Raw genomic sequence first — 27305 nt, forward strand, 5'->3', positions numbered from 1 at the left:
ACGCTCCTCTCCTTACAAAACAACAGCAAGCATTGTACTTCTGTTCATTTCAAGATAAGTGTCCACCCTCAACACACACATCAAATGCAGCTTAGCCAGAGCTAACACAGCACCTACCCAGAGGTCAGATACCCCCCACATACACACACACACACACACACACACACACCCCCACACACACACACACACACACACACACACACACACCCACACACACCCCGGCATCTCTTCCTCTCTCTCTTTCTCTCACTCTATCAAACACGGGCAATCTTCCAGGCCACTTTATAGGATGGAAGTGTCACAGTTTCTCCATTCTTGTTCAATTGCTGAAACATTTGAGACTTTTCAAGGTGCTCAGTTTGTGCTTGCATAGTTCAGAACCTTTGGGGAATTCCTTGTCCACATGAGCCTGGAGAGGCTAAAATGACGCTGAAGATTTGAAGCCTTGAAATGTGATATTGTAGTATTGCAGATTAAACAGAGTGATTTGCCATTCCGTTCAATAAAAAAGTAAGCATCTCCCCATTCTTCCTGCTGTTCATCCTCATATTTTCGTTTAGTTTTGCATTTTGCCATTTTGACTCGAGGGTAACAGTCTGCACGCGCATGAAATGTTTACTTATTTAACCCGCGCAGATGACCCGCGGTCACGTGTCAGACGCAGCATAAAAAAAGCTGATAAATCAGTTTTTATATATTGTTTATTGTTTGTTTTAATAAGCCCTGGTGGATTTGAATGTGTTTTAAGAGAGAAAAAAATAAGTGAAACATGAAACGATGCAAAGAGCCATAGTATATAGAAAATATGATGAGAGGCAAAGAGCCGCATTCCTATTGGCAGAGAGCCGCATGCGGCTCGAGAGCCGCGTGTTCGCCACCCCTGTTATTGACAATCAACATGTGTACATGCTGTATGTGGAGTTTGTGGTAATTTGGATGAAAAACCAAGCACTAGATAGGTTTCACGTATGTGTAATTTTTTTATGGCAAGCTATACCAAAACCATAATGAATATTTCCAAAACATGGAAGATTATTGATGAACGAGATACAGTTTGAAAACATGCGGCAAAAAAAGTGTCGAATTTTCAATTCAATGTGGCCGACTTCCTGTCCATCATAGGGCAGTGCTTCAATTCATTTTTATGCTTCTCTTAATGTGCTCTATCACTGTTCTGATTTTCATGTGTGTATTCCAAATTTTACCAGCCTCCTCCCTCATAGGAGTGAAATTGTAGGTGGCGCTGTCGAGCCAGTGTGCGTGGGACATTTTTGCGATGCCACATGAATGAAATTTTTCACAATGAAAAATGCGATCGTTTGGGTGGAAAAATAATAATAAACCGACGAAGAACAATTAAAACCGCCAACAGTGATAAAGGGGCCTCGCAACCTCTGTGACCACGGAAGGACCCGCCAGTGGGACAGCTGCGTATCAACCTTAGCTTAACATGTGATTTAATATTTCCAGTGTCATGTTGGAGATAAATATGTATGGCCCATTGTAACTTTGCAGGGGGCGCTGGAGAGACATTTTTAATTTTAATACACGCACAATTTTGCCCAGTTTTTCAAAATACACAAATGCTACATTGGGTTCGTCTGGATCCAACATTTTTTGCAAAAGTTACAGGAATTTTTATGCTTTTAAAATGGCTGCTACGATAAGAGCTCATTATGACCACACCCTTTTGTCCATCCATCCATCCATTTTCTTCCGCTTATCCGGGGCCGGGTCGCGGGGGCAGCAGTCTAAGCAGGGACTCCCAGACTTCCCTCACCCCGGACACGTCCTCCAGCTCCTCCGGTGGGACCCCAAGGCGTTCCCAGGCCAGCCGAGAGACATAGTCCCTCCAGCGTGTCCTGGGTCTTCCCCGGGGCCTCCTCCCGGTGGGACATGCCCAGAACACCTCCCTAGGGAGGCGTCCAGGAGGCATCCTGAGCAGATGCCCGAGCCACCTCAGCTGGTTCCTCTCAACGTGTAGGAGCAGCGGCTCTACTCCGAGCTCCTCCCGTGTGACCGAGCTCCTCACCCTATCCCTAAGGGTGCACCCGGCCACTCTGCGGAGGAAGCCCATTTCAGCCGCTTGTATCCGCAATCTTGTCCTTTCGGTCATTACCCAAAGCTCATGACCATAGGTGAGGGTAGGAACGTAGATTGACCGGTAAATCGAGAGCTTCGCCTTCCGGCTCAGCTCCTTCTTTACCACAACGGACTGATACAGCGACCGCATCACTGCAGACGCTGCACCGATCCGCCTGTCAATCTCACGCTCCATCCTTCCCTCACTCGTGAACAAGACCCCGAGATACTTGAACTCCTCCACTTGGGGCAGAGACTCTCCACCCACCCGGAGAGAGCAAACCACCTTTTTCCGGTCGAGAACCATGGCCTCGGATTTGGAGGAGCTGATTCTCATCCCAGCCGCTTCACACTCGGCTGCAAACCGCCCCAATGCCTGCTGCAGGTCCTGATTCGAAGAAGCCATCAGGACAACATCATCTGCAAACAGCAGAGATGAAATCCTGTGGTTCCCAAACCAGGCCCCCTCCGGCCCCTGGCTGCGCCTAGAAATTCTGTCCATAAATATAATGAACAGAACCGGTGACAAAGGGCAGCCCTGGCGGAGTCCAACATGCACCGGGAACAGGTCTGACTTACTGCCGGCAATGCGAACACAGCTCCTGCTCCGGTCATACAGGGACCGGACAGCCCTTAGCAAAGAGCCCCGGACCCCATACTCCCAGAGCACCCCCCAAAGGGCACCACGAGGGACACGGTCGAATGCCTTCTCCAGATCCACAAAACACATGTGGACTGGTTGGGCATACTCCCATGAGCCCTTGAGGACCCGATGGAGAGTATAGAGCTGGTCCAGTGTTCCATGACCAGGACGAAAACCACACTGCTCCTCCTGAATCCGAGGTTCGACTATCGGTCGGATTCTCCTCTCCAGTACCCTGGAATAGACCTTACCGGGAAGGCTGAGGAGTGTGATTCCCCTGTAATTGGAACACACCCTCCGGTCCCCCTTCTTATACAGAGGGACCACCACCCCGGTCTGCCATTCCACAGGTACTGTCCCCGACCGCCACGCGATGTTGCAGAGACGTGTCAGCCAAGACAGCCCCACAACATCCAGAGACTTGAGGTACTCAGGACGGATCTCGTCCACCCCCGGAGCCTTGCCACCGAGGAGCTTGCCAACCACCTCAGTGACTTCAGCCAGGGTGATGGACGAGTCCGCCTCTGAGTCCCCAGTTTCTGCTTCCTCCTCGGAAGACGTGACAGTGGGATTGAGGAGATCCTCAAAGTATTCCTTCCACCGCCCGACAACATCCCCAGTCGAGGTCAGCAGCTCTCCACCCGCACTGTAAACAGTGTTGGTGAAGCACTGCTTCCCCCTCCTGAGGCGTCGGATGGTTTGCCAGAATCTCTTTGAGGCCGTCCGATAGTCCTCCTCCATGGCCTCCCCGAACTCCTCCCAACCCCGAGTTTTTGCCTCTGCCACTTTCCGTGGGGAAAGGCCCGGCCACCAGGTGCTCGCTGCCGAGCACCCACCCCAGGCCTGGCTCCAGGGTGGGGCCCCGGTAACGCCAGTCCGGGCGACGTAACTGGCCTTGTTCTTTGTCTGTTCATGTAGGGCACACCCTTTTGTAAATTATTTTTACAACTTTTGACCCCAGATATGTCCTGATGATGCTTCCTCAGTTTGGAGTCCGTCAGATTAAAACTCTAAGACAAGTTCATTACAAGGTCTAGATTTTGGACGTCTCAAGTTTGACGCAATATGGCTGACGTCCTGTATGGTTTAGGGGCCATAATATACTTTTTTGTCTGTCTCGGGATGCTCTATGTACCTGCAAGTTTTGTATCACAATTAAAAAAAAATTGGCTCAAACCCTTCCCATCTCATAATGTTTTTTAATTTTCCAGAGGGCGCCACTGAGCCATCCTGCGATGTAGATTCTTGGCGACGTTTTTTCTCTTAGGAGCAATTTACCTGATAGAAAGGATTAATAATAATCTTTTTCATAATAACATTTGCATGTTATTATGTCCAGCTCAGAAATGTGCACACGCTTCATTGGGTCCAATTCAACAATGTTTATGACAGATAGAATTTTTTATTTTTTTCCAAAAATTGATATGGCAATTCCCAACATTTTACTTAAAATGTAATTGATAACCATAGATTGCACATGGGTTTTATGTCTTTTGGCCTAGTTTGAAGTGTTTTTTGTTGTCGGGGTCTTCACTCAAACTGAACTCTAATCTGTGATACCACTTAACTGTTTATACATTATTGTTTACTACTCCCCCCCCAAAAAAAATTGTACAAATACAATAGGGCTCTCACACACTCATACATGCTCATGTATAAATGACTCAATATTTCTCATTAGTCTTATACAAATAAAAGACAACAGCTTTAATGAGTGAAATGCAGGTTTAAAGTGTCAGAGACTGAGCCCAAACTGTGTCTGTATTTTAAGTTTCCCTGCTGATGACACAGGCAGAGGGATTCTAATTTACAAATCACAAATACTTCCTGGATTTTTGGGCTTTTCTTCAGAAACTGCCACTTCGCTGATGCAAAACTGTGATAAATATTCAGGATCATAAAAACACTCATGTGCACTCTTAAATACACACAGAGGCCTCATCGTCACATGCAGAAGTTTATTTAGGACATACAGCAGTTCCACCAATGTCCACCAGAGGGAGCAGACACTGCGCGTTTTACACAAATACTTCACAAAATGTAAATACTGAAATACTGTCACAAGTTTAACAGTTTTACAACATTTTCCACTGCAGAAAATATCAAGAAATAAATAAATGATAACCACTTGTGCTAAATACTAAATTATATTAAAGTTTCAATATCTGTTTTTAAAATAACAATAAAAAAAAAAGTTAAATGTTTGCTGTAATTTTAGCATTTGAGTACTCCATATGAAGCAGTTTATGGTCAAATAAATACAAGCAAGATAAATAAACGGAATTCATTCAACATATAATAGATTTTTTAAGGATGGGACAACTCCCACAAGATGAGACACAAGATCGGGTTGAGATCGGGTCTAGATTGGGTTGAAATCAGGTCAAAATTGGGTCTAGACTGAGTTGAAATTGGGTCTAGTTTGGGTTGAGATCACGTCGAGATTGCATCAAGAGCAGGTTTAGATTACATCGAGGCCGGGCCGAGATCGGGTCCACAAGACAAGACATGAGATCGACATGAGATCGGGTTGAGAATGGGCTGAGATCGTGTCTAGAGCAGTTCGAGCTCTGTCCACGAGAACGAGATTTATTTTATTTCATATTTTTGTTGCCATGCTAGTTCTAGCATTTTGCAACGTTAAAGAGATGTAACTCACTGACACGTAACTGTTTTTAGTCCAACCCAAACATAAATACAGGAAAATCTCACCACATCATTTTATCTCACAAGATCTTGTTGCACGAGATTTTGTTCCATCCCCAACAGTTACAAGAATTATACCATAAACGTTACAACATCTAAAATCTTACATCTACTATAAAATATTTTCACAATCGTCACATTATTTAGGCAAAACCACAACACATTTGAACAACACTGAGACTGAACAGAGCGCGCTTCACAGAAACACTGAGACTGAACAGAGCGCGCTCCACAGAAACACTGAGACTGATGATTTTCACTTTTCATAAAACTAAAATTTTCATAGCATTGCTCATCTAAACACATGTATTTATTTTTTAAAGATTATTCTCAAATTTAAGGACAATTTCAGTTTTGCTCCTTTTGAGGTTTAGACTTTAGCTTTTACAGGCAGAATGGACCATGATCTTAACCATAAGAGGCATTGTGCAAAAAGACTTGATACTGATTCCGATACCATGATGATAATAAAAACACTCTTTAGACAATATGCTGTAATTTCACAACATTTAATGTTAGTACTTTGTTTTCTATGTGTATATATATGTGTGTAATCCTCAGTGTGCAGTAGGTTCATAGTGGTCCATGTGTGTCAGTGTGTGTAGGTTCATTTTTGTCAATGGGACTTTTTTAGTATTGATACCTGAAAAATGAGGATCTAGTTTGGATTCTAGTGTCAGATTTGACAGCACAATGAGAGATAGATCTAAATGATCTTTAATGATGTGTTGTTGGGGGCACAGACGGGAGCGCACTATATTTTGGGCACCTCTTGTTTAGTTTGTTTTAGCGACACAAGAGCAGAGCTACAGAACTAGAGAACAAGACTTTTACTCACTGATTATATTTTACCATCATCACACCTCCCCTTTTAGTCCTGGCCCTGGTTTAGTCCTGGTCCCTTCCTGGTCTAGTGCTGGTCTAGTCTTTGTCTAGTGCTGGTCTAGTCCTGGTCCAGTGCTGGTTTAGTCCTGGTCCCGTCCTGGTCTAGTCTTTGTCTAGTGCTGGTCTCGTTCTGGTCCAGTGCTGGTTTAGTCCTGGTCCTGTCCTGGTCTAGTCCTGGTCTCGTTCTGGTCTAGTCTTTGTCTAGTGCTGGTCTAGTCCTGGTCCAGTGCTGGTTTAGTCCTGGTCCCGTCCTGGTCTAGTCCTGGTCTCGTTCTGGTCTAGTCTTTGTCTAGTGCTGGTCTAGTCCTGGTCTAATCCTGGTCTACAGAATGCTCTCTCTCTCTGAGCTGAAACATACAGTTTCTCTAGACACTGTGGTGACCTCAGGAGGGTCTCCGGGCTTCAGACCTCTCTTCAGGTGCAACACTCGCACATTCTCGTTCTGGGTCTGGACTTGGGTCTGGTCTTGGGTCCGATCTTGGTCTGGACCAGGACGGTTGTTGTTGAGACTCTGGTTGGTTCCGGTCTCATGGCTCTGCTGGGTCTTGGCCCTGTTCAGGTTGTTGAAGGTCTCCTCCTCCCAAACGTGAGCCCTGAAAGTGGATTTAACAATGTCAGATGCCCTCCCATCCTCCTGTGTCCCTGTGTGTCGGATGCCCTCCCCTGTGTGTCGGATGCCCTCCCTGTGTGTCGGATGCCCTCCCTGTGTGTCGGATGCCCTCCCCTGTGTGTCGGATGCCCTCCCTGTGTGTCAGATGCCCTCCCTGTGTGATGCAGACACTGCGTACCCCACGCTGCCCTGGTCCGAGCAGATGGACATGCGGCCATCTTGGACCGGTTTGGCCCGGCTCGGCTCCTCCTCTTGAAGAGAGTGGTTTGGAGAGCTCTCATTGGACCTGAGGGACAGAGGAGGTGGGACAGTGAATATATGGTACAGAGGAGGCAGAGTGGTACAGAGGTCTAAACCAGGACTAAACCAAGACTAACCCAGGACTAAACCATTACAGACCTGACTCCAGAATCAGAGGAGTCTTTCTTGTCCAGTGCTTCTGAGTCTTCATCGCTGAGTTTCTGGTACTGCCCGCTCCTGGGTTGGTCCCTGGTCTGGTCTCTGGTCTGGACTTTGGTCTGGTCCCTTGCCTGGTCTCTGGTATGGACTTTGGCGCTGGTTCCTGGTTCCTCCTCCTCGTGGTCTTCTCTGATTGGGTGTAGAATGTCGCTGTCTTCTGGGAGTTTGATGGAGTTCCTCTTGAGGACTCTACGGTCCGGTTCAGTTCGGTCTGGTTCGGCCCGGTCTCGGATCTGGTCCTGGTTCCGGTCCTGGTCTTGGTCCAGGCTGGACATATGGGTGATATAGTCCTGGTAGGCCGTACGGTACTCTGCCTGCTGTCGGTCTGTCAGATGCCAAATATCACTGGATTCTGGAGAGTCTGGAGGGCCCTGAGGAGACAAGAACCAGGTCTAAGCCAGGCCTAAACAGGTCTAAACCAGGTCTAAACCAGGTCTAAACCAGATCTAAACCAGATCTAAACCAGATCTAAACCAGGTCTAAGCCAGGCCTAAACAGGTCTAAACCAGATCTAAACCAGGTCTAAGCCAGGCCTAAACAGGTCTAAACCAGGTCTAAACCAGGTCTAAACCAGGTCTAAACCAGGACTAAACCAGGACTAAACCAGGACTAAATCAGTTCTAACCCTCTGGGAGTACCAGTGTTTAAGTTAAAATGCCTCTGGAGTTCTAGTGTTAAAAAGTGTTAGCCCAGTACCGTGCCGGTCCAGCGGGGGCGCTGCTCTTCCAGGCCCATGTTGCTGAGTTCGTCAAAACTCAGGTTGAAACCAAACTCTGACCTGGCGAGGGGCGGGACCAAGCGCACTGACTCCACAGCAACACTTCCTGCCTCACTGCCCACTTCCTCCCGCAGGCCCTCAGCGTGACGCATCTCCAGAACCTGGTGATATGTTCAGAAATCTCTTAAACAGTGAGACAGATGTGAGTCCTGCTGCGATACTCCTCTGTGAGAATATTGAGTAAACAACAAGAGGAACAGAGGGTCAAACAGACAAGAAGTTAAACCTGAGTCTGTCTCAGTCCTAAAGGTGAAAGGTCAAACAGATGACTCTCTGGAGCAGAGTTCATTCACATTTTTCCTCTCTCCTCTCTGGAAACAGATGGGACTCTGAACATTATGAGCTCTATGTCGTACAGTGTGTAGTATTGTCGTGTAGTATTTGCAGTAATAGTATTTGTAGTAGTAATTGTAATAGTATTTGTAGTAGTATTTGCAGTAATAGTATTATTGGTAGTATTTGTACTCACAGCGGCTCTGAAGAGCTGCCAGTCTCCAAAGTTCATGTTCATTTCTTTCTTCAGCTCATCAATGTTACACTGAGACAAAACCCGACCATTTATGTTGGCCTGAAACAAGAGAGACAATCAGGACTAAACCAGGGATAAAGCAGGACTAAACCAGGTCTAAACTAGGTCTAAACTAGGTCTAAACAAGGACTAAACCAGGACTAAACCAGGTTTAAACCAGGTCTAAACCAGGACTAAACCAGGTCTAGACCAGGGCTGAACCAGGACTAATCCAGGTCTGCACCAGGTCTAAACTAGGATTAAACAAAGACTAAACCAGGACTAAAGCAGGTCTGAACCAGGACTACATAAGGACTAAACCCAAACTAAATATGGCCTAAATGCTGCTGCTCGGGTCCTGACTAGAACCAGGAAGTATGAGCACATAAGTCCTGTGCTCAGGTCTCTGCACTGGCTTCCTGTAGCTCAAAGAATAGACTTTAAAGCAGCTCTGCTTGTGTATAAGTCTCTCCATGGCCTAGGTCCAAAGTATATCTCCGACATGTTAGTGCCATATGAACCATCTCGCAATTTGAGGACTTCAGGGATCGGCCTCCTGCTGGTGCCCAGAGTCAGGACTAAACATGGGGAATCAGCGTTTAAATTTTATGCAGCTAAAACTTGGAACAGTCTTCCTGAAGATGTGAGACAGGCCTCTACTTTGACAATGTTTAAATCCAGACTCAAAACGGTTCTGTTTAGCTGTGCATATGACTGACAGGTTTTTATTCTGCACTCTTCTCTTTTAATGTTGATTTTATGATGATTATTTGTGATTATTTATGTTTGATTTGTGTGATTTTAATGTCTTTCTTATTCTGTAAAGCACTTTGAATTACCTTGTGTACGAATTGTGCTATACAAATAAACTTGCCTTGCCTAAACCAGGACTGAACCAGGTCTAAACCAGAAATAAACCAGGACTAAATTAGGTCTAAACCAGGTCTAAACCAGGTCTGAACCAGGTCTGAACCAGGTCTAAACTAGGACTAAACTGAGACTATAGCAGCAGTCACCTTCCTCATGGTGGCACTGTACTGAGGGAGCATGCTGGCGTCCAGGCCAGCCATCGTCTGCACACGCTCACAAACCGCCTCTGTCGTCATGGCACTGAGCAGGAGGGGCGGGGCCAACACAGAGCCAGGGCCCTAGACCAATCACAGCACAAGGTGTCAATGAACCAATCATGGAGCAGCATTTATTTAGATGCATGCTGGGAAATGGTGTTTGGACACAACAAAGGCACACAGGAAGGAGCAAGGCCAAATGAAGAAAAAACAGGACTAAACCAGGACTAAACCGGGACTAAAGCAGGACTAAAGCAGGACTAAAGCAGGACTAAAGCAGGACTAAAGCAGGACTAAAGCGGGACTAAACCGGGACTAAAGCAGGACTAAACCAGGACTAAACCGGGACTAAACCGGGACTAAACCGGGACTAAAGCAGGACTAAACCAGGACTAAACCAGGACTAAACCAGGTCTAAACCAGATCTAAACCAAGACTAACCCAGGACTGGACCAGGATTGGACATGAACTAAACTATGATTGAACCAAATCTAAACTTGATCCTAATCTGGAATAACCCTGGTCTAATCCTGGACTAAACCAGCACTAACCCGGGACTCAGGCATGGAGGGAGGGAAGATTGAAGGACTGGTACCTGTTTGCGTTTCAAAGATGAGACCTGGACACACAGGGGAAGGAGGAGACAGGTGAGGAGACAGGTGAGGGAGACAGGTGAAGGAGACAGGTGATGGAGACAGGTGATGGAGACAGGTGAGTAGACAAGTGAAGGAGACAAGTGAAGGAGACAGGTGAGAGAGGTGAGGGAGACAGGTGAGGAGACAGGTGAAGGAGACAGGTGAGGGAGACAGGTGAAGGAGATAGGTGAAGGAGATAGATGAAGGAGACAGGTGAGGGAGACAGATGAGGGAGACAGGTGAAGGAGATAGGTGAAGGAGACAGGTGAGGGAGACGGGTGAGGGAGACAGGTGAGGGAGACAGGTGAAGGAGACAGGTGAAGGAGACAGGTGAGGGAGACAGGTGAGGGAGACAGGTGAGGGGGGCGACAGACATATGAGTCAGCAGACACACTTGTAAAATCCCTCTCTAGTCCAGGAGGGTCTAAAGGAAAAACGTTTTCATGTCATTACCTGGACACAGGCCAGTGTCTTCAGTCACTATGTTTACATAAGCAGAAATCCAAGTGGGCTAAACAAACAGTGGAGAGGTCGTAGTTTGCCGTCTCTGTTGATCTAAAATGAGTGAGTGTAATTTTCTTTTCTGTCTCTGACCTGGTGCATTTGAACACCTCTCCTAGTCTGATCCTAACATAAATCAGAGTGAGCTGTTTCATGCAGCGAGTATCAGCTTTTCCAGATGTGTCACTGGGATCTTTGAGATTCAATTCACGACACCTCAGTCATAGTTCCCGGGTTTACATGTAGTTAAAAAAAAAATGGTTTAAACTGAACTAAGCCAGTCATCTGGTTCTCCTGGTGTGCTTGTAAACGTAATGACTGACTGACTTTGGAGCATTGTCCAGATAACTCCTTTAAGCCTCTTCTATCACTGAGTTAAAGCAGCTTCCACAGTTACAAAGACCTGGATCCATCTGCAATTGAGCTTATGACTCTTTTTATTCACTTATTAGGATTAGATCTAAGATTTTTTACTGGATTCAATGAGAACTCATCTGCCAGGACAGAAAAAGTAGTCTTTGTCCCACACACTGCATAAAGAGGAGGACTAAGTGTGATGTTACCTACAGCGTCCGGCTCCAAATGAAGCTCATTGAGCCTAGCAGTTAGCGGCTAATTTGGATCTGAGTTCCATATTTGGAATTCCGACCGTGAGTATCATAGCCAAGGGCCAATCAGGAGCAAGGCTGTTGAAGGTAACACTCCTTCCCGCTCACACTCTGTTAATAATGTTCATATGTTGATTTAGGGACAGAATAGTAAAATAAAAACCTCAGGATCATGTAGAGCAGTTTAATATGAACATTTTAAGGTCAGAATGAAAAAGTTAGCCCTGTCCAGACATGTGTGCAGTCTAAACTAAGATTTGAACATTATTTGGATCCAAGTCTTTTCAGTGTAAGCTGTTTTGTGTGTTCTGTACTCACGGTGTCCCAGCTTGGACTCGGTCTGTGGCAGAACTTCAGAGGAGCAGACGGGAGCGGGCAGGTGAAGGGCATGGCCACAAGGGGGCGTGGCAGAGCGTAAAGGTGATGAGGAGGGAAATACGGCTGGACCACAAAAACACAAATGAACCTCACAAAACCAAAATGAACACAAGCGAAACAAAGCATAACATAGACACAAGAGGTCTGGTCTGCTGCAAGACTAGGATGAAACCAGGACTAAACCAGGACTAAACCAGGTCTAATTCAGGTCTAAACCAGGTCTAAACCAGGACTAAACCCGGTTTAAACTAGGACAAAACCAGGTCTAAACTAGGTCTAAATCAGGACTACATGTAAACCAGCACTAAACCAGGTCTAAACCATGACGTCTGTGTAACCCCTCAGTCGTCAAGGTCTGAGCCGATCCAAAAGACAAAATTTAAATCTGTCAACTGGACACTGCCTTATATCTATCTGAGGGGAGGGGCTAACTACACTGAAACTGTAAACAGCTATTGTCTCCAGTTTCAGCTGAAACTACATTATTCAACCTTTAACAACCCTGCTATTGTTCTCATTGTTCTGGGTCTGAGGATGGAGTTATAGAGGGGAGAGAGATGTCTCAGGCTTCCATTCCTGTTTAAGGAAGGACTGTCTAAACCAAAACTCAACTAAGTCTAAACCAGCTCCAAACCTGGACTAAACCAGAACTAAACCAGGACTAAACCAGCTCTAAGCCAGGACTAAACTAGGATTAAACCAGGACTAAACCAGCTCTAAACCAGGACTAGACTTGCAGCAGCAGTGATGTAATAGTGAAATTAAATCAACATAAATAAATGAATGTGAACGTAAAGATGACATCATCATTTTACCATCCGATAAGATGCCTCTGTCCAGCCCCACAAAATACTTGAGAATACTCACCTGAGCGAGGAGGAGGCATCTGGGGAGGTGGAGGAGGAGTCTGGGGGGAGGGAGGAGGGAGAGAGAGGAGTCTGGGGAGAGCAGTCTGGGAGGAGAGAGAGGAGTCTGGGGGGAGAGACAGGAGGAGTCTGAGGAGAGGAGGAGCCTGGGGATAGTGAGGAGTCTGGGGAGAGAGAGGAGTCTGGGGAGAGGAGTAGGTGTCTCAGTAGAGAGAAGAGGAGTCTGGGGAGAGGGAGGAGGTGTCTGGGAGAGGAAGGAGGAGTCTGGGGAGAGAGATGAGTCTGGCAAAAGGGAGGAGGAGTCTGGGAAACTCACCCTGTTGTAGTACGGGTGCAGAGAGAGGTGACAGGGGTGAGGGAGACTCACTCTGTTGTAGTACGGGTGAAGAGAGGTGACAGGGGTGAGGGAAACTCACTCTGTTGTAGTACGGGTGCAGAGAGAGGTGACAGGGGTGAGGGAGACTCACTCTGTTGTAGTACGGGTGAAGAGAGGTGACAGGGGTGAGGGAGACTCACTCTGTTGTAGTACGGGTGCAGAGAGAGGTGACAGGGGTGAGGGAGACTCACCCTGTTGTAGTACGGGTGCAGAGAGAGGTGACAGGGGTGAGGGAGACTCACCCTGTTGTAGTACGGGTGCTGGGGACCTGTAATTCCGCTGTAGGAGGCAGAGGGCGACAGAGACACCTGGCTATAGATGGAAGTGGGTCTGGGGTCCATTGGGGTAAAGGTCGGACCTGAGACTGCCACCTGCTCCCGTGCCGCACGCACATCTGTAACAACCAATCCGAGAAGAAAATGAGTTTGTGACAACCAATCAGAGAGGAGAACATGTTTGTGACAGTCAATCCGAGAGGAGAACATGTTAGTGACAGCCTACGAGAGAGAAGAACATGTTTGTGACAGCCAATCAGAGAGGAGAATATGTTTGTTACAGCCAATCAGAGAGGAGAACATGTTAGTGACAGCCTACGAGAGAGAAGAACATGTTTGTGACAGCTAATCAGAGAGGAGAACATGTTCTTCAAACTGATTGGCCGTACTCACCCACTCTGCTCTCTGATTGGCCGTACTCACCTGAGATGATCTCACGGAGCTTGGGGTCGAGGTTGATGGTGCAGGGGAGGAAGGTTCGGACGTCTCGAGCGGTGAGTGCCGGCTGACGAGACGAAAGGAACACCTCAAAACTACGAACGTCTGCGTCAATCTCCAGCAAAGGCTCTACGTCTTTGGACGAGGGGATTAGCTTACACACTCTAAGACACAAAGACAGAGGTCTAAGACCAGGACTAGAACAGGAGTAATACAGGACTAATCTTACACACTCTGAGAGACACAGATGGTCTGTTCCTGTTTGGTGAAGCCGGACCCTCCCCTTCCCTCACCTGGCTGAATGATCCCCACCCACCGGGGAGAAGCCTCCCTCTGACCCTTAGGTGAGTGGCTCTGACCCTGGATGGACATTATTCCTGGACACATCTGCAACCTGCCCGTTTAGTCCTGGTTTAGTCCTGGTTTAGTGCTAGTTTAGTCCTGGTTAAGTCCTGGTTAAGTCCTGGTTTAGTCCATGGGAGTGGATCACTCCTTCATTGTGGTTCTCCTCGAGGTTTCTCTTTTTCCCACTTTTTTTTTTTTTTTTTTTTTTTGCTGAGAAAGAGGATCTAAGGACAGGGGGCGCTCTGGGACACTTCTCCATTTACTTGTTTTCTATGGATCAATTAGCTTGTTTCTGTTTCATTGTTGATTTTCTAACTTTCTATTAGTTAAAGCAATTCTCATGTTCAGCCCTAAGAGGCAACTGCTGTTGTGATTTTGGGCTTTACAAAAATAAATTGAATTCAGAGACAGAGGTCTAAGGGACTGAGGGACAAATGACCTCAGTGAGGCCTGGCCTCACCATGGATGTGTTTGGGGTTAGGGTTGGAGGAGTATGAAAGTGCAGATGAGGACACAATGATGCAGAGGTCACGGTGAAGAGGAGGTAAAGAATGATGCAGAGGAGTATAAGGGTGCAGAGGAGGACAGGATACCTCTCATATATGGACCTCAGAGAGGCCTGGTCGTGGATGTCAGCACTTTCCTCCAGGTGCAAGAGGATCCAGGAGCTTCTGTAGGGCCACTGCTCCGTCAGAGAGATCCACGACGCCAAACGGTCCCACTGGAAACTGATCTGAAAGAAGAGACAGGGAGATGCTAAACTACGACTTCTGACCCCATGACCTCTGACCCCTATGACCTCCCACCATTGACCCCTTGAGCCGAATTTACGTCAGACTTGGATTTGCACATGCTCAGATGCTTCTGCACAAGCACTGGTCAATTACTGCAGCAACACACAGACACAAACTCTATGTAATCTGTGATCTGTTTGTATAATTGTTTAAATGTGTTTATGTGAAGGTAAATGTGAGCCCAGTGTCGGTGTTAACAGCACATTTAACTGCTAAAAAGCTCAAGCAATCAGATGAGAGCAAACAAACATGGAGGCCAACTGTACTGAGTGTAAACCAGAACTAAACTAAGACTAAACCAGGTCTAAACCAGGTCTAAACCAGGACTAAATCAGGACTAAGTGTGAATGCACCCATAGGGTAAACAGATGAGAGCAGACAAACATGGAGGCTCTGATCTGAGGTTAATATTTCATGATTCGATAAAAATAAACCTCATCAAACTTTATTTACAAACTCTATTTCACTTAAATAAAGAACTCTGTTTAACTGACACAACATACAACTGTTTCTGGAGTCAACTCATGAAAATAAAGGCAAGCTATTGGCTAGCATAACTGAAGCAGATTCAGCACATGACTCAAACTGGGGAATGACACACCTGTTCCCGTGTTCTGTGTCTGTAGTCATACGTGTGTAATGGTTTTAAGTGTGTTTGTCAATTTGACCCAACCCATTTCAAACATGAGTTTTGTCCAGTGTATGGTTACTATAACAACAAACACGAGCAAACACGAAATACAGAAGCTTTAAAGAACAGGCCCTTTAGGACTGGACCAACAGGAGCAGGGCTTCTCCTCTGATCTCATTGGTTCTGAGCAGCCTCGCCTCTCTCTGATTGGATGCTTGTCTCTGTTCTCTTACCTGATTGGCTCGTAGCAGCCGTCCTGTCAGAGACACGATGTTGAGAAGGCGTCTCATGTTCTGGGGGCTGATGTCATTGAACCAGTCTTCAGCCAACATCAGTTTGGTCAAATCCAATGACATCTGTCGAGTGACGGGTCTCTGCCTGCGTCGACATGTGTCCTACAAGGAGAGACAAGAAAAGACAAGAAGAGGACGGGGTGGGGTGAGTGGAAGAGGAGAGAGGAGAGGAGAGAGGGTAAAACAGGTGTGAGTAAGGACCAAACAAAAGACTGAACCAAATTGAAACCAGGGCTAAACCAGGTCTAAAGCAGGGCTAAGCTGGGCTAAAGCAGGACTAAACCAGGGTTGAACCAGGTCTAAACAAGGACTACACCAAAACTACAGCAGGACTAAACAAGGTCTAAACCAGGTCTAAATCAGGTCTAAACCAGGACTAAACAAGGACTAAACCAGGACTAAACCAGGACTAAACCAGATCTAAACAAGGACTACACCAAGACTACAGCAGGACTAAACAAGGTCTAAACCAGGTCTACATCAGGTATAAACCAGGACTAAACAAGGACTAAACCAGGACTAAACCAGGACTAAACCAGAACTAAACCAGGACTGAACCAGGTTGCAGGCCTTACCCGTCGGTTCAAGGTGGTCTTGCTTCCAAACTTGAGATCTGCCAAACTGGTCTGAGAGAGTTTCCGGTCCAGCTCCTCGTGCCACCCTGAGGTCACATTTACATCACATTTAAATACATGTGTTTGGTTAATGAGGGGGTATTTGACTTCTGTGGGGTATTAAAGAGGAGGGTATTTGACTTTGCATCAGGTTTCTCAAGTTGCTGTGCACAGTTTTGTATCATGTTTTTCTATATTTATGGAGAATTGTCATGTGGGAGCATGAGTGATATAGGTTTGTGAGCGGAGCCTTGTACTGCTAACCAAAAGGAGGGTTTGAATAGGGCCCAGGAAAAATTGCTAGATTACTCAAACATGCATGGATGACATCTAAACCTCTTCATGTTTGTAAGTTGTGTAAATGTTTTGTTTGTAAGTATAACACGGGAGAATGCTCCCAAAATAGACCACCTTTTTGCATGTAGTTTGGTTTGATGTTTTTTGTAGTTTGTGGTTTGTTGAGTTTTGGATATTACCGGCTTCAGAGAGCGTCTGGCGTTGGCTGCCTGGCTCCGCCTCCCCATTGGCGGGCTGCGGTGGGGGCGGGGCCTGCACTTGCCGGCGGGCAGGGCAGAGGCCGCGGCTGTGCAGGAACACGGGCAGGTGCACAGCGTTGCGCATGTAGTCGTGTCCGTTTATGTTGGAGTCCCTCAGAACGCTGCTCAGGGACTGGTTTATAGCCTTTATGATGATGTGAGGGTCAGACGCAAAGATCGAGATGAATGCACCTTTGGAGAAGAGCACGCGCACCTGAGAATGAGAGAGGAAGAGAGGACAGAGGAGAGAAGGGAGGGGGAGGGAAGAGGAGAGAGAGGAGGGAGTGGGAGAGAAAGAGAGGAGGAGAAGAGAAAGAAAGGGAGGGGGGAGAAGGGGATGGAACGAGAAGAAGAAGAGAGAGGAAGAGGAGAGAAGAAGGAGAGAGAGAAGAGAGGAAGAGAGAAAAGAATGGGGACCAGGAGAAGATGAAGAGAGGAAGATAGAGAGAGGAGGAAACAGGAGAGAATGCAAGAGGAAGCGAGTTAGGAGGAGAGTAGGAGGGAAAAGAGGATTATTCAAACATGTTTAACCCTGTGTGTTCTTCTACATTGAAGTTTGTCTGGTGTCGATTTAACCCCAATTTGTTTCTCTTATAACTCCCCTGTCACCTATCACCTACAAGGGAACAGGTGACTCTACACTGGCCATGTCTCAATTCGCCAAAATGCCCTTAAATCCACCGTTCGAAGTGTGCATCGAGGGGCATTATGTCACTTCTGGCGCGACAAGGGCTATCCCATTGCAATGCACCTGACGAATGCGCCAGACACGTCTGCCCTGTGGTTCCAGTGTTTCCATGGAGATTGGCCATAACCAAAGCGTGCATCCACACACTGCTATATCCCATCATGCACTGTGCATATGCAAAAAAGAGAAGAAAATGGAGTGCACTGCGCAATACACGTTCAAATGTTCGTACGGGTTTACCTCACTGACAACAGTGCGACATGAAACTGTTAAATCTGAATAAAAATAAGTAGAGGCTGTGTGTTAGATGATTAAAAAACATTCCAGTACTGGCAACTCAGTTTTACTTTGCAGCACATTCTTCTGGGCTGGTTTGGAGAGGAGGGGGAAGTTGAATAAAGGAATGTGCACTTATTCCCAGACAATAAGAAGAAGAATACATTATTATCATTAGAAATTATTATTGCAATAATAAGAATAATGTAAGAAAGTTAATTTCTGGAGTAAGCGTCAAAGAGGAGCAAAAGTGTGAAACATAAAGTCAGAAGGGTTTTAATGAGTTCCACACAGGTAAAGTGAACAATGAAGCAATGGACTCTCCGGAAAGGATAGAAGAGAGTCCTGAGATGTGCATGTGACAGGTTTTATAGGGTCTCCCAATGTGTGTGTGCGTGTGTGAGGAGGGTCCTTCTAATCTGCACAGCATCTTCATAAGGCCCACGCTGATCTGCACATCTTTAGGTATAGAAGGTAAACAGCGCTCTCTACTGGTATTAAACTGGTTTAGCCACAGATCAAATTAAACCTGGCCCGAATCGTTAAACTGCAGTATCCCACTTTATGTACTTTATGTACTAATCAGTTTTCTCTGGTTTATAGACTATGAATGTAAAAATGATATTGGTTATTGTCTCTGTTATTACATTTTAACAAAGCATATTTTGTGGGGCGTGTGCGGAGAGATCCGGGCAGCAGTCGAAGGCGGGGACCTCGACGACCGGATCTCCGGACATGGAGACTAGCTCTGGGGACATGGAATGTCACCTCGCTGGGGGGGAAGGAGCCTGAGCTTGTGCGGGAGGTTGAGCGTTACCGGCTAGATATAGTCGGCCTCACCTCCACGCACAGCTTGGGCTCTGGAACCCAACTTCTTGAGAGGGGTTGGACTCTCCATTTCTCTGGCGTTGCCCGCGGGGAGCGGCGGCGAGCTGGTGTGGGCTTGCTCATTGCCCCACAGCTCAGCCGCTGCGTGTTGGGGTTCACTCCGGTGAACGAGAGGGTCGCGTCCCTGCGCCTTCGGGTCGGGGACAGGTCTCTCACTGTTGTGTCGGCCTACGGGCCAAACGGCAGTGCAGAGTACCCGGCCTTCTTGGAGTCCCTGGGAGGGGTACTAGACAGTGCACCAACCGGGGACTCCGTTGTTCTCCTGGGGGACTTCAACGCCCATGTGGGTAATGACAGTGACACTTGGAGGGGCGTGATTGGGAGGAACGGCCTCCCCGATCTGAACCCGAGCGGTGTTTTGTTATTGGACTTCTGTGCTAGTCACAGCTTGTCCATAACAAACACCATGTTCGAGCACAAGGGTGTCCATCGGTGCACGTGGCACCAGGACACTCTAGGTCGGAGGTCAATGATCGACTTTGTTGTCGTGTCATCTGACCTCCGACCGCGTGTCTTGGACACTCGGGTGAAGAGAGGGGCTGAGCTGTCAACTGATCACCACCTGGTGGTGAGTTGGATCCGCTGGCGGAGGAGGAAGCCGGACAGACCTGGCAGGCCCAAGCGCATTGTGAGGGTCTGCTGGGAACGTCTGGCGGAGCCCTCTGTCAGGGGGGTCTTCAACTCCCACCTCCGGGAGAGCTTCTCCCTGATCCCGGGGGAGGTTGGAGACATGGACTCCGAGTGGGCCATGTTCTCCACCTCTATTGTCGATGCGGCTGCTCGTAGCTGTGGTCGTAAGGTCTGTGGTGCTTGTCGCGGCGGCAATCCCCGAACCCGGTGGTGGACACCGGAAGTAAGGGATGCCGTCAAGCTGAAGAAGGAGTCCTATCGAGCCTTGTTGGCTCGTGGGACTTCTGAGGCAGCTGATGAGTACCGACGGGCCAAGCGTGCCGCGGCTCGGGCAGTCACAGAGGCAAAAACTCGGGGTTGGGAGGAGTTCGGGGAGGCCATGGAGGAGGACTATCGGACGGCCTCAAAGAGATTCTGGCAAACCGTCCGACGCCTCAGGAGGGGAAAGCAGTGCTTCACCAACACTGTTTATAGTGCGGGTGGAGAGCTGCTGACCTCGACTGGGGATGTTGTCGGGCGGTGGAAGGAATACTTTGAGGATCTCCTCAATCCCACTGTCACGTCTTTCGAGGAGGAAGCAGAAACTGGGGACCCAGAGGCGGACTCGTCCATCACCCTGGCTGAAGTCACTGAGGTGGTTGGCAAGCTCCTCGGTGGCAAGGCTCCGGGGGTGGACGAGATCCGTCCTGAGTACCTCAAGTCTCTGGATGTTGTGGGGCTGTCTTGGCTGACACATCTCTGCAACATCGCGTGGCAGTCGGGGACAGTACCTGTGGAATGGCAGACCGGGGTGGTGGTCCCTCTGTATAAGAAGGGGGACCGGAGGGTGTGTTCCAATTACAGGGGAATCACACTCCTCAGCCTTCCCGGTAAGGTCTATTCCAGGGTACTGGAGAGGAGAATCCGACCGATAGTCGAACCTCGGATTCAGGAGGAGCAGTGTGGTTGTCGTCCTGGTCGTGGAACACTGGACCAGCTCTATACTCTCCATCGGGTCCTCGAGGGCTCATGGGAGTATGCCCAACCAGTCCACATGTGTTTTGTGGATCTGGAGAAGGCATTCGACCGTGTCCCTCGTGGTGTCCTTTGGGGGGTGCTCTGGGAGTATGGGGTCCCGGGCTCTTTGCTAAGGGCTGTCCGGTCCCTGTATGACCGGAGCAGGAGCTGTGTTCGCATTGCCGGCAGCAAGTCAGACCTGTTCCCAGTGCATGTTGGACTCCGCCAGGGCTGCCCTTTGTCACCGGTTCTGTTCATTATATTTATGGACAGAATTTCTAGGCGCAGCCAGGGGCCGGAGGGGGCCTGGTTTGGGAACCACAGGATTTCATCTCTGCTGTTTGCAGATGATGTTGTCCTGATGGCTTCTTCGAGCCAGGACCTGCAGCAGGCACTGGGGCGGTTTGCAGCCGAGTGTGAAGCGGCTGGGATGAGAATCAGCTCCTCCAAATCCGAGGCCATGGTTCTCGACCGGAAAAAGGTGGTTTGCTCTCTCCGGGTGGGTGGTGAGTCTCTGCCCCAAGTGGAGGAGTTCAAGTATCTCGGGGTCTTGTTCACGAGTGAGGGAAGGATGGAGCGGGAGATTGACAGGCGGATCGGTGCAGCGTCTGCAGTGATGCGGTCGCTGTATCGGTCCGTTGTGGTAACCGATTTACCGGTCAATCTACGTTCCTACCCTCACCTATGGTCATGAGCTCTGGGTCATGACCGAAAGGACAAGATCGCGGATACAAGCGGCTGAAATGGGCTTCCTCCGCAGAGTGGCCGGGCGCACCCTTAGGGATAGGGTGAGGAGCTCGGTCACACGGGAGGAGCTCGGAGTAGAGCCGCTGCTCCTACACGTTGAGAGGAACCAGCTGAGGTGGCTCGGGCATCTGCTCAGGATGCCTCCTGGACGCCTGTTCTGGGCATGTCCCACCGGGAGGAGGCCCCGGGGAAGACCCAGGACACGCTGGAGGGACTATGTCTCTCGGCTGGCCTGGGAACGCCTTGGGGTCCCACCGGAGGAGCTGGAGGACGTGTCCGGGGTGAGGGAAGTCTGGGAGTCCCTGCTTAGACTGCTGCCCCCGCGACCCGGCCCCGGATAAGCGGAAGAAAATGGATGGATGGATGGATATTTTGTTATGAAGTTATGACGTAGCTACAATTGGGAAAAAATTACCTCAAACATTATATTTGCCTATTGATATTCAAAGGGAAAGATTTATTCCTTACTCCATTCAATCTAAACAGAAATAAACAGCTGCGACGATGACACCTTAACTCTTCTTCTATTAAATAATAAATAATTAAAAATAATGTGCGTAACATACGTAACGTACGCGCAAAGACAGTGGTGGAAGTACGGCCCGTGGTGTGGGTCTGTTCCATTTCAGCAAGATGGCGACTACACTGAGAAGTACCCATTATTGGCCAGGTACTTCGAACGATGCTTCGAACGATACTTCGAACGATACTTCGAACGATACCTCGAACGATACTTCGAACGATACTTCGAATGATACCTCGAACGATAGTTCTAACGATACTTCAAACGATACTTCAAACAGTACTTCAAACAGTACTTCAAACAATACTTGCATTGATGCATTTGGTGAATTGAGACACGGCCATTGTCAATGTACAGCAAGTGACATCAGCATGTGCAAAGAAAAAGGAAGTGACCTCACCGTGTCAAGCATGTGCAGCACCTTGTCCTGTTCACAGGAGTCTAAACCGTCGATGACAACCACGAGTCGCGTCTGGTGCTGCGTGAAGCTGTCGATGGTGCGCGCCATTTTAGCCATGAGCTCCACCTCCGTCTTCAGCACCTGGCAATCACAACATGAGCCAATCAGAGCACAGCAAACATTTAGGCTGACCAATCAAACTACAGAGCTCTGTCTTCAGTATGGCTGCTTATTTTGGGAAAACAACACATTTTTTCTGTAATAAGATTTGAGATGTTTAAAAAGTATAATTCTGTTCAAAAAGCAAATTGTGAACAACTCACAGCTGAGAGACTGAAACATGAACTTTAGACTAATCCAAGAATCCAATATTTTTCAGAACATGTTTGTTCTACAGGGACTAGATTTTTTGAAAAATTAGGACAATTTGTTCTTTCAGAGGACACTCTCTTATCTAAATAACTGCGTTGACTTTGCAACTGAAATTGTGATCTTGATTTCATTTTGATATATTGTGTGTCATGTTGGATCTGAACAGGTTCCAGATTAGCCGCTATAACTGCTAGCCTCGATGAGCTTCATTTGGAGCCTAACTCTGAGGGTGACGTCACACTCAGTTCTCTTCATTATTCAGTGGCCTGAACCAGTCTGGGGTTCTCTGCACTGACCTTCATGAAGCCCTCACTCTTGAGCTTGTGCAGCCTGGTGGTGGCGCTGTGGAGTCGGCTGCGTTGAGAATGGAGCAGAGAGTGGATCATGTGGAACCAGGTTTTACAGTGAAGCAGTAGCGGCAGTGCGATAACCGTGGCCAGACCCACAAGCACAGCCCTAATCCCGTCATTATAGTCCTGAAACACAGAGAAATCTGTCAGATGCCCTCCCAGACCCCCTCCCCCGTGTGACAGATGCCCTCCCAGTGCCTCAGACCTACCTCCTCAGACCCCTCCAGACCCGGACCAGACTTTGACCCGGATTCGGCCCTGAGGAAGGCTAGAAGACCAAGTCCTCCCAAAACACAGATGAGCACCAATGAGAAGAGCAGAACTGAGGGAACACAACAGGAACGCTTCCACTTCCTCTTACCTGTAGAAAAGACCTGCTTTAGTCTTGGTTCAGTCCTGCTTTAGTCCTGCTTTAGTCCTGGTTCAGTCCTGGTTCAGTCCTGGTTCAGTCCTGGTTCAGTCCTGGTTCAGTCCTGGTTCAGTCCTGCTTTAGTCCTGCTTTAGTCCTGCTTTAGTACTGCTTTAGTACTGCTTTAGTACTGCTTTGTACTGGTTTAGTCCTAGTTCAGTTCTCACCCTGGTTCTCCTCAGTCTTGCGCACTCAGTACAGTCCTGGTTTAGTCGTGGTTTAGTCGTGGTTTAGTCGTGGTTTAGTCGTGGTTTAGTCGTGGTTTAGTCCTGGTTTAGTCCTGGTTTAGTCTTGCTTTAGTCCTGGTTTAGTCCTGTTGTAGTTGTGATTTAGTCTTGGTTCAGTCTTGGTTCAGTCTTGGTTCAGTCCTGGTTCAGTGCTTGTTTAGTACTGGTTTAGCCCTAGATCAATTCTCACCCCGGTTCTCCTCAGTCTTGAACACTCAGTACAGTCTTGATTTAGTCCTGATTCAGTCCTGGTTTAGTCATGGCTTCATCCTGGTTCACTCCTGGTTCAGTCCTGGTTTAGTCCTGGTTCAGGTCTCACCCTGGTTCTCTTCGGTCTTGAAAACTCGGTACAATCTGGTGGCAATGAATCCAAACTCGCGCTCACAGGCATCAGACAGAGTGGAGATCATCTCTGCCATTGACGTCTCTCCTCCCACTGACGAGAGGCGGCTGTAGTCTGTGAACAGGAACCTGCAGAGAGCCAAAGTCAAGACTGAGACTGAGACCAGGACCACAGACTGTATAAAGAAGTGGACTGAGTGTGACATCACCCACAGCGTTTAGCTCCAAATGAAGTTCATCAAGGTTAGCGGTTAACGCCTAATCTGGAGCCGAGTTCCATATTTGGAATTCCAACCACAAGTATCATAGCAACCAAAGAGCCAATTTGGAGCGAGACTGTTGAAGGTGAAACTTCTTCCTGCCCCCACTCTGTCTGTTATTAATGTTCATATCTTGATTTAGTGACAAAATAGTAAAATAAAAACCCCAGGATCAAGTAGAGTGGGTTAATACGAATATTTTAAGGTTAGAATGACGAGCTTGACAGCAGCAGAATGGGACCACACTTTTTACATAGAAAGTAAATTGGAGCCAGAGTCAATGAAGCCGAATCGTGGCCAGACTCACTTCCTGTTTGGAACATGACGGCTAACAGGTTAGCTCTGTCCAGACATATGTGCAGGATCTGGATCTGGACATATTTTCTGTACATTTTCTAGATCTTTCTGTAAATTATGTTTGTACCTGACTGGCAGGGCTCTGGTGCTCTGCTCTGGCAGCTCTGGAGGGTTCACAAACATCAGTTTCAGCAGCAGCTCCAGGTATCCAATGTGACGAGCCAGAGCCGTGCTGAGGAGCCATGCCCACGTCCAGGACTCGCCCTCTCTGCGCCCGCCAAAGTACACCACCACTGAGAGAGAGAGAGAGAGAGAGAGACAGACAGAGAGAGAGAGAGACAGACAGAGAGAGAGTGAGAGTGAGAGAGTGTGAGAGAGAGAGAGAGAGACAGAGAGAGAGAGAGAGAGAGAGAGAGAGTTAAGACCAGACCAAGACCAGGACCAGACCCATGACCCAGACCTAGGAGCCGTGCCCAGTTAGCAGCTCGAGACATGACATCTGTGGATCATTATGTTATAATTTGCACATTTTAAATCACAATATTCATCTAAAACGAGTTAATAAAAGAAACAAATCTGCTGACTCCGCGTCAAAAAACTGTTGTGGCCAATGGGATCTGACATCGATGTAAACGTCATCACAACAAAGTCAAACATGAATGACTGAAAAAACAGTTTGAAGAACAGGTCTGATTTAAAAGTACAAGAGAAGAGGGGCATTTGTACATAAGGTGCAAAAGGTATTTCCTCACCGAAGAAGAGGTAGAGCAGAGCGAGCAGACTGAGAGCCACAGCCAGAGCCAAACGAGGATCCACGGTGAAACCCAGAACCAAACCAACAGATCCACATAACACCAGAGTCAGAACCAGGACTAACCACGAGAACCGGAACAGAGGCTGCACCTGCTGACCTGCAAACGTCTTCATCTCATCTGCAACAGGAGAGCAAGGATCAGACCAGAACCTAACCAGGACCAGACCAAGATCAGACCAGGACCACACCAGGATCAGACCAGGACAAAACCCAAATCTAAACCAGGGATAAACCAGGTCTACACCAGGACTAAACCAGAACTAAACCAGGACTAACCCAGAAGTAAACCAGGACTAAACCAGGACTAAACCAGGTCTAAACTAGGTCTACACCAGATCTATACCAGGCCTAAACTAGGACTAAGCCAGGTCTAAACCAGATCTAAACCTGGACTAAATCTAGACTAAAGCAGGACTAAACCAGGACTAAACCAGATCTAAACCAGAACTAATCCAGGTATCCAACAGGTCTAAACCAGGTCTAAACCAGGTCTAAACCAGGTCTAAACCAGGTCTAAACCAGGTCTAAACCAGGTCTAAACCAGGTCTACACCAGGTCTAAACCAGGTCTAAAGTCTTACCCTCCAGTTTCTTGAGCAGGAAGGACTTGCCGGAGCCCCACTGAGCGTAAAGTCCCACACAGATGGGCGGCTGCATCGTGGGTTCACTCAGAATGTCAGCCAGAGCAGAACTGTACAGGTCATAACCAAGCATGTCCCCGCCAGAGTCCGAAGGAGACAGGTGTCCTACGACAGGTGAGAGAGACACAGACAGATGAGAGACACAGACAGGTGAGAGAGACACAGACAGCTGAGAGACACAGACCGTGACAGAGGGTAGAGGGGAGGGTCAAAAGAGCAGAGGAGAGGGTCAGAGGAACACAGGAGAGGGTCAGAGGAGAAGAGGAGAGGATCAGAGGAGCACAGGAGAGGGTCAGAGGAGAAGAGGAGAGGGTCAGAGGAGAGGAGAAGAGCAGAGGATCAGAGGAGCAGAGGAGAGGGTCAGAGGAGAAGAGGAGAGGGTCAGAGGAGAAGGGGAGAGGGTCAGAGGAGCAGAGGAGAAGAGGAGAGGGTCTAAAGAGAAGAGGAGAGGGTCAGTGGAGAACAGGAGAGGGTCAGATGGTGCAGAGGATGATGCAGAGGATTGTCAGACGGTGCAGAGGATGACGTACGTGCTCCAAAGATCTGTGTGAGGATGCTCTTCTGGTGGTTGCAGTCGATGTTGTACGGTGTCTCTCCGCTCTTGTTGGGGCGATACAGGAGGCGGCCATCTTTGGGGTTCCTTAGCAACAGCTCGGCCAATCGCCTGCTCCGACCGCGAATTGCGATGTGCAATGGTGTGTCCCCCCTCTACACCATGAGACACAGGAGACGCCAGGGAGAGACAAGGGACAGCAGGGTTAAACATACCTGTATCTGATGTTTGATATGAGTAGAACGGATCTTGTTCCATATATTGTATGAGCAGCTCTTGAAATTAAGATAAGTCTGCTCCTGCACTGTCTGCATTTAATTAAAAGTGAATTAGGAAGTGCGCTGTTAGCATGCTAGTTGTTGCTAGCTTTACGGTGATGACAAAACTGCTCTGATCTCTGACAGTTGTGAAAAGTGCTTACAAACTCATCATGGTAAATAATTAGGATACTAAGAATGCATTAGGTAAGTGAGGAATAACTTTGGACCAATGCAAACTGTTTTAAATCAACTATTTCTGTTTTTCAAGGTTTTAAGATGCAGAAAATCAGGTACAGAGACTTTAAAAAAGGACTAAATTGAGTCTAAACTCGCACAGAACCAGTACTAGACCATGACTAAACCAGGACAGTACCTTGTCCACCGCTGAGACTTTGGCTCCTTTGTCCAGCAGCAGCTCCACAATCTCGATGTTTCTCATCTTTGTGGCTTTGATCAGAGGAGTCTCTCCATCCTGAAAATACAAACAGAACATGCTCTGCATCATCCTCTGCCTCACCATATGCTTCTCTCCTCCTCTGCTCCTGTGCCCTTTCCTCTCTCCTTGTTGTAAACAGGTCTCTATAGCACCCCCTGCAGTCTGATCC

At 47.9% G+C, this 27305-nt stretch overlaps 2 protein-coding genes across 3 annotated transcripts in view; both read right to left on the minus strand.

The window, feature by feature from the left end:
- The window catches only part of LOC117392726 (heterogeneous nuclear ribonucleoprotein Q-like), a 103998-nt gene that overhangs the window by 54438 nt on the left and 22255 nt on the right, over positions 1-27305 (minus strand). The window lies entirely within an intron of this gene.
- LOC117392688 (kinase D-interacting substrate of 220 kDa B-like) overlaps positions 4667-27305 on the minus strand; it is a 34629-nt gene continuing 11990 nt past the window's right edge. The window contains exons 11-33 of one of the 2 annotated variants that reach the window (XM_055232421.1): positions 27074-27172; positions 26418-26595; positions 25828-25992; positions 25186-25365; positions 24561-24726; positions 23854-24005; positions 23108-23259; positions 22845-23024; positions 22177-22317; positions 16969-17242; positions 16454-16539; positions 15819-15980; positions 14754-14893; positions 13801-13979; positions 13345-13496; positions 11801-11923; positions 10334-10357; positions 9688-9819; positions 8633-8731; positions 8082-8264; positions 7326-7756; positions 7105-7212; positions 4667-6909 (exon numbers count right to left, since the gene is read on the minus strand). In XM_055232421.1, coding sequence (XP_055088396.1) covers positions 6639-6909; positions 7105-7212; positions 7326-7756; positions 8082-8264; positions 8633-8731; positions 9688-9819; positions 10334-10357; positions 11801-11923; positions 13345-13496; positions 13801-13979; positions 14754-14893; positions 15819-15980; positions 16454-16539; positions 16969-17242; positions 22177-22317; positions 22845-23024; positions 23108-23259; positions 23854-24005; positions 24561-24726; positions 25186-25365; positions 25828-25992; positions 26418-26595; positions 27074-27172 — 3777 coding nt within the window. In that variant the 3' untranslated portion in view covers positions 4667-6638. The remainder of the gene's footprint in view (positions 6910-7104; positions 7213-7325; positions 7757-8081; positions 8265-8632; positions 8732-9687; positions 9820-10333; positions 10358-11800; positions 11924-13344; positions 13497-13800; positions 13980-14753; positions 14894-15818; positions 15981-16453; positions 16540-16968; positions 17243-22176; positions 22318-22844; positions 23025-23107; positions 23260-23853; positions 24006-24560; positions 24727-25185; positions 25366-25827; positions 25993-26417; positions 26596-27073; positions 27173-27305) is intronic. The other variant, XM_033990816.2, reaches the window with a different exon arrangement.

The sequence above is a fragment of the Periophthalmus magnuspinnatus genome, chromosome 24 (assembly GCF_009829125.3).
Source record: "Periophthalmus magnuspinnatus isolate fPerMag1 chromosome 24, fPerMag1.2.pri, whole genome shotgun sequence".
Classification (NCBI taxonomy): domain Eukaryota; kingdom Metazoa; phylum Chordata; class Actinopteri; order Gobiiformes; family Gobiidae; genus Periophthalmus; species Periophthalmus magnuspinnatus.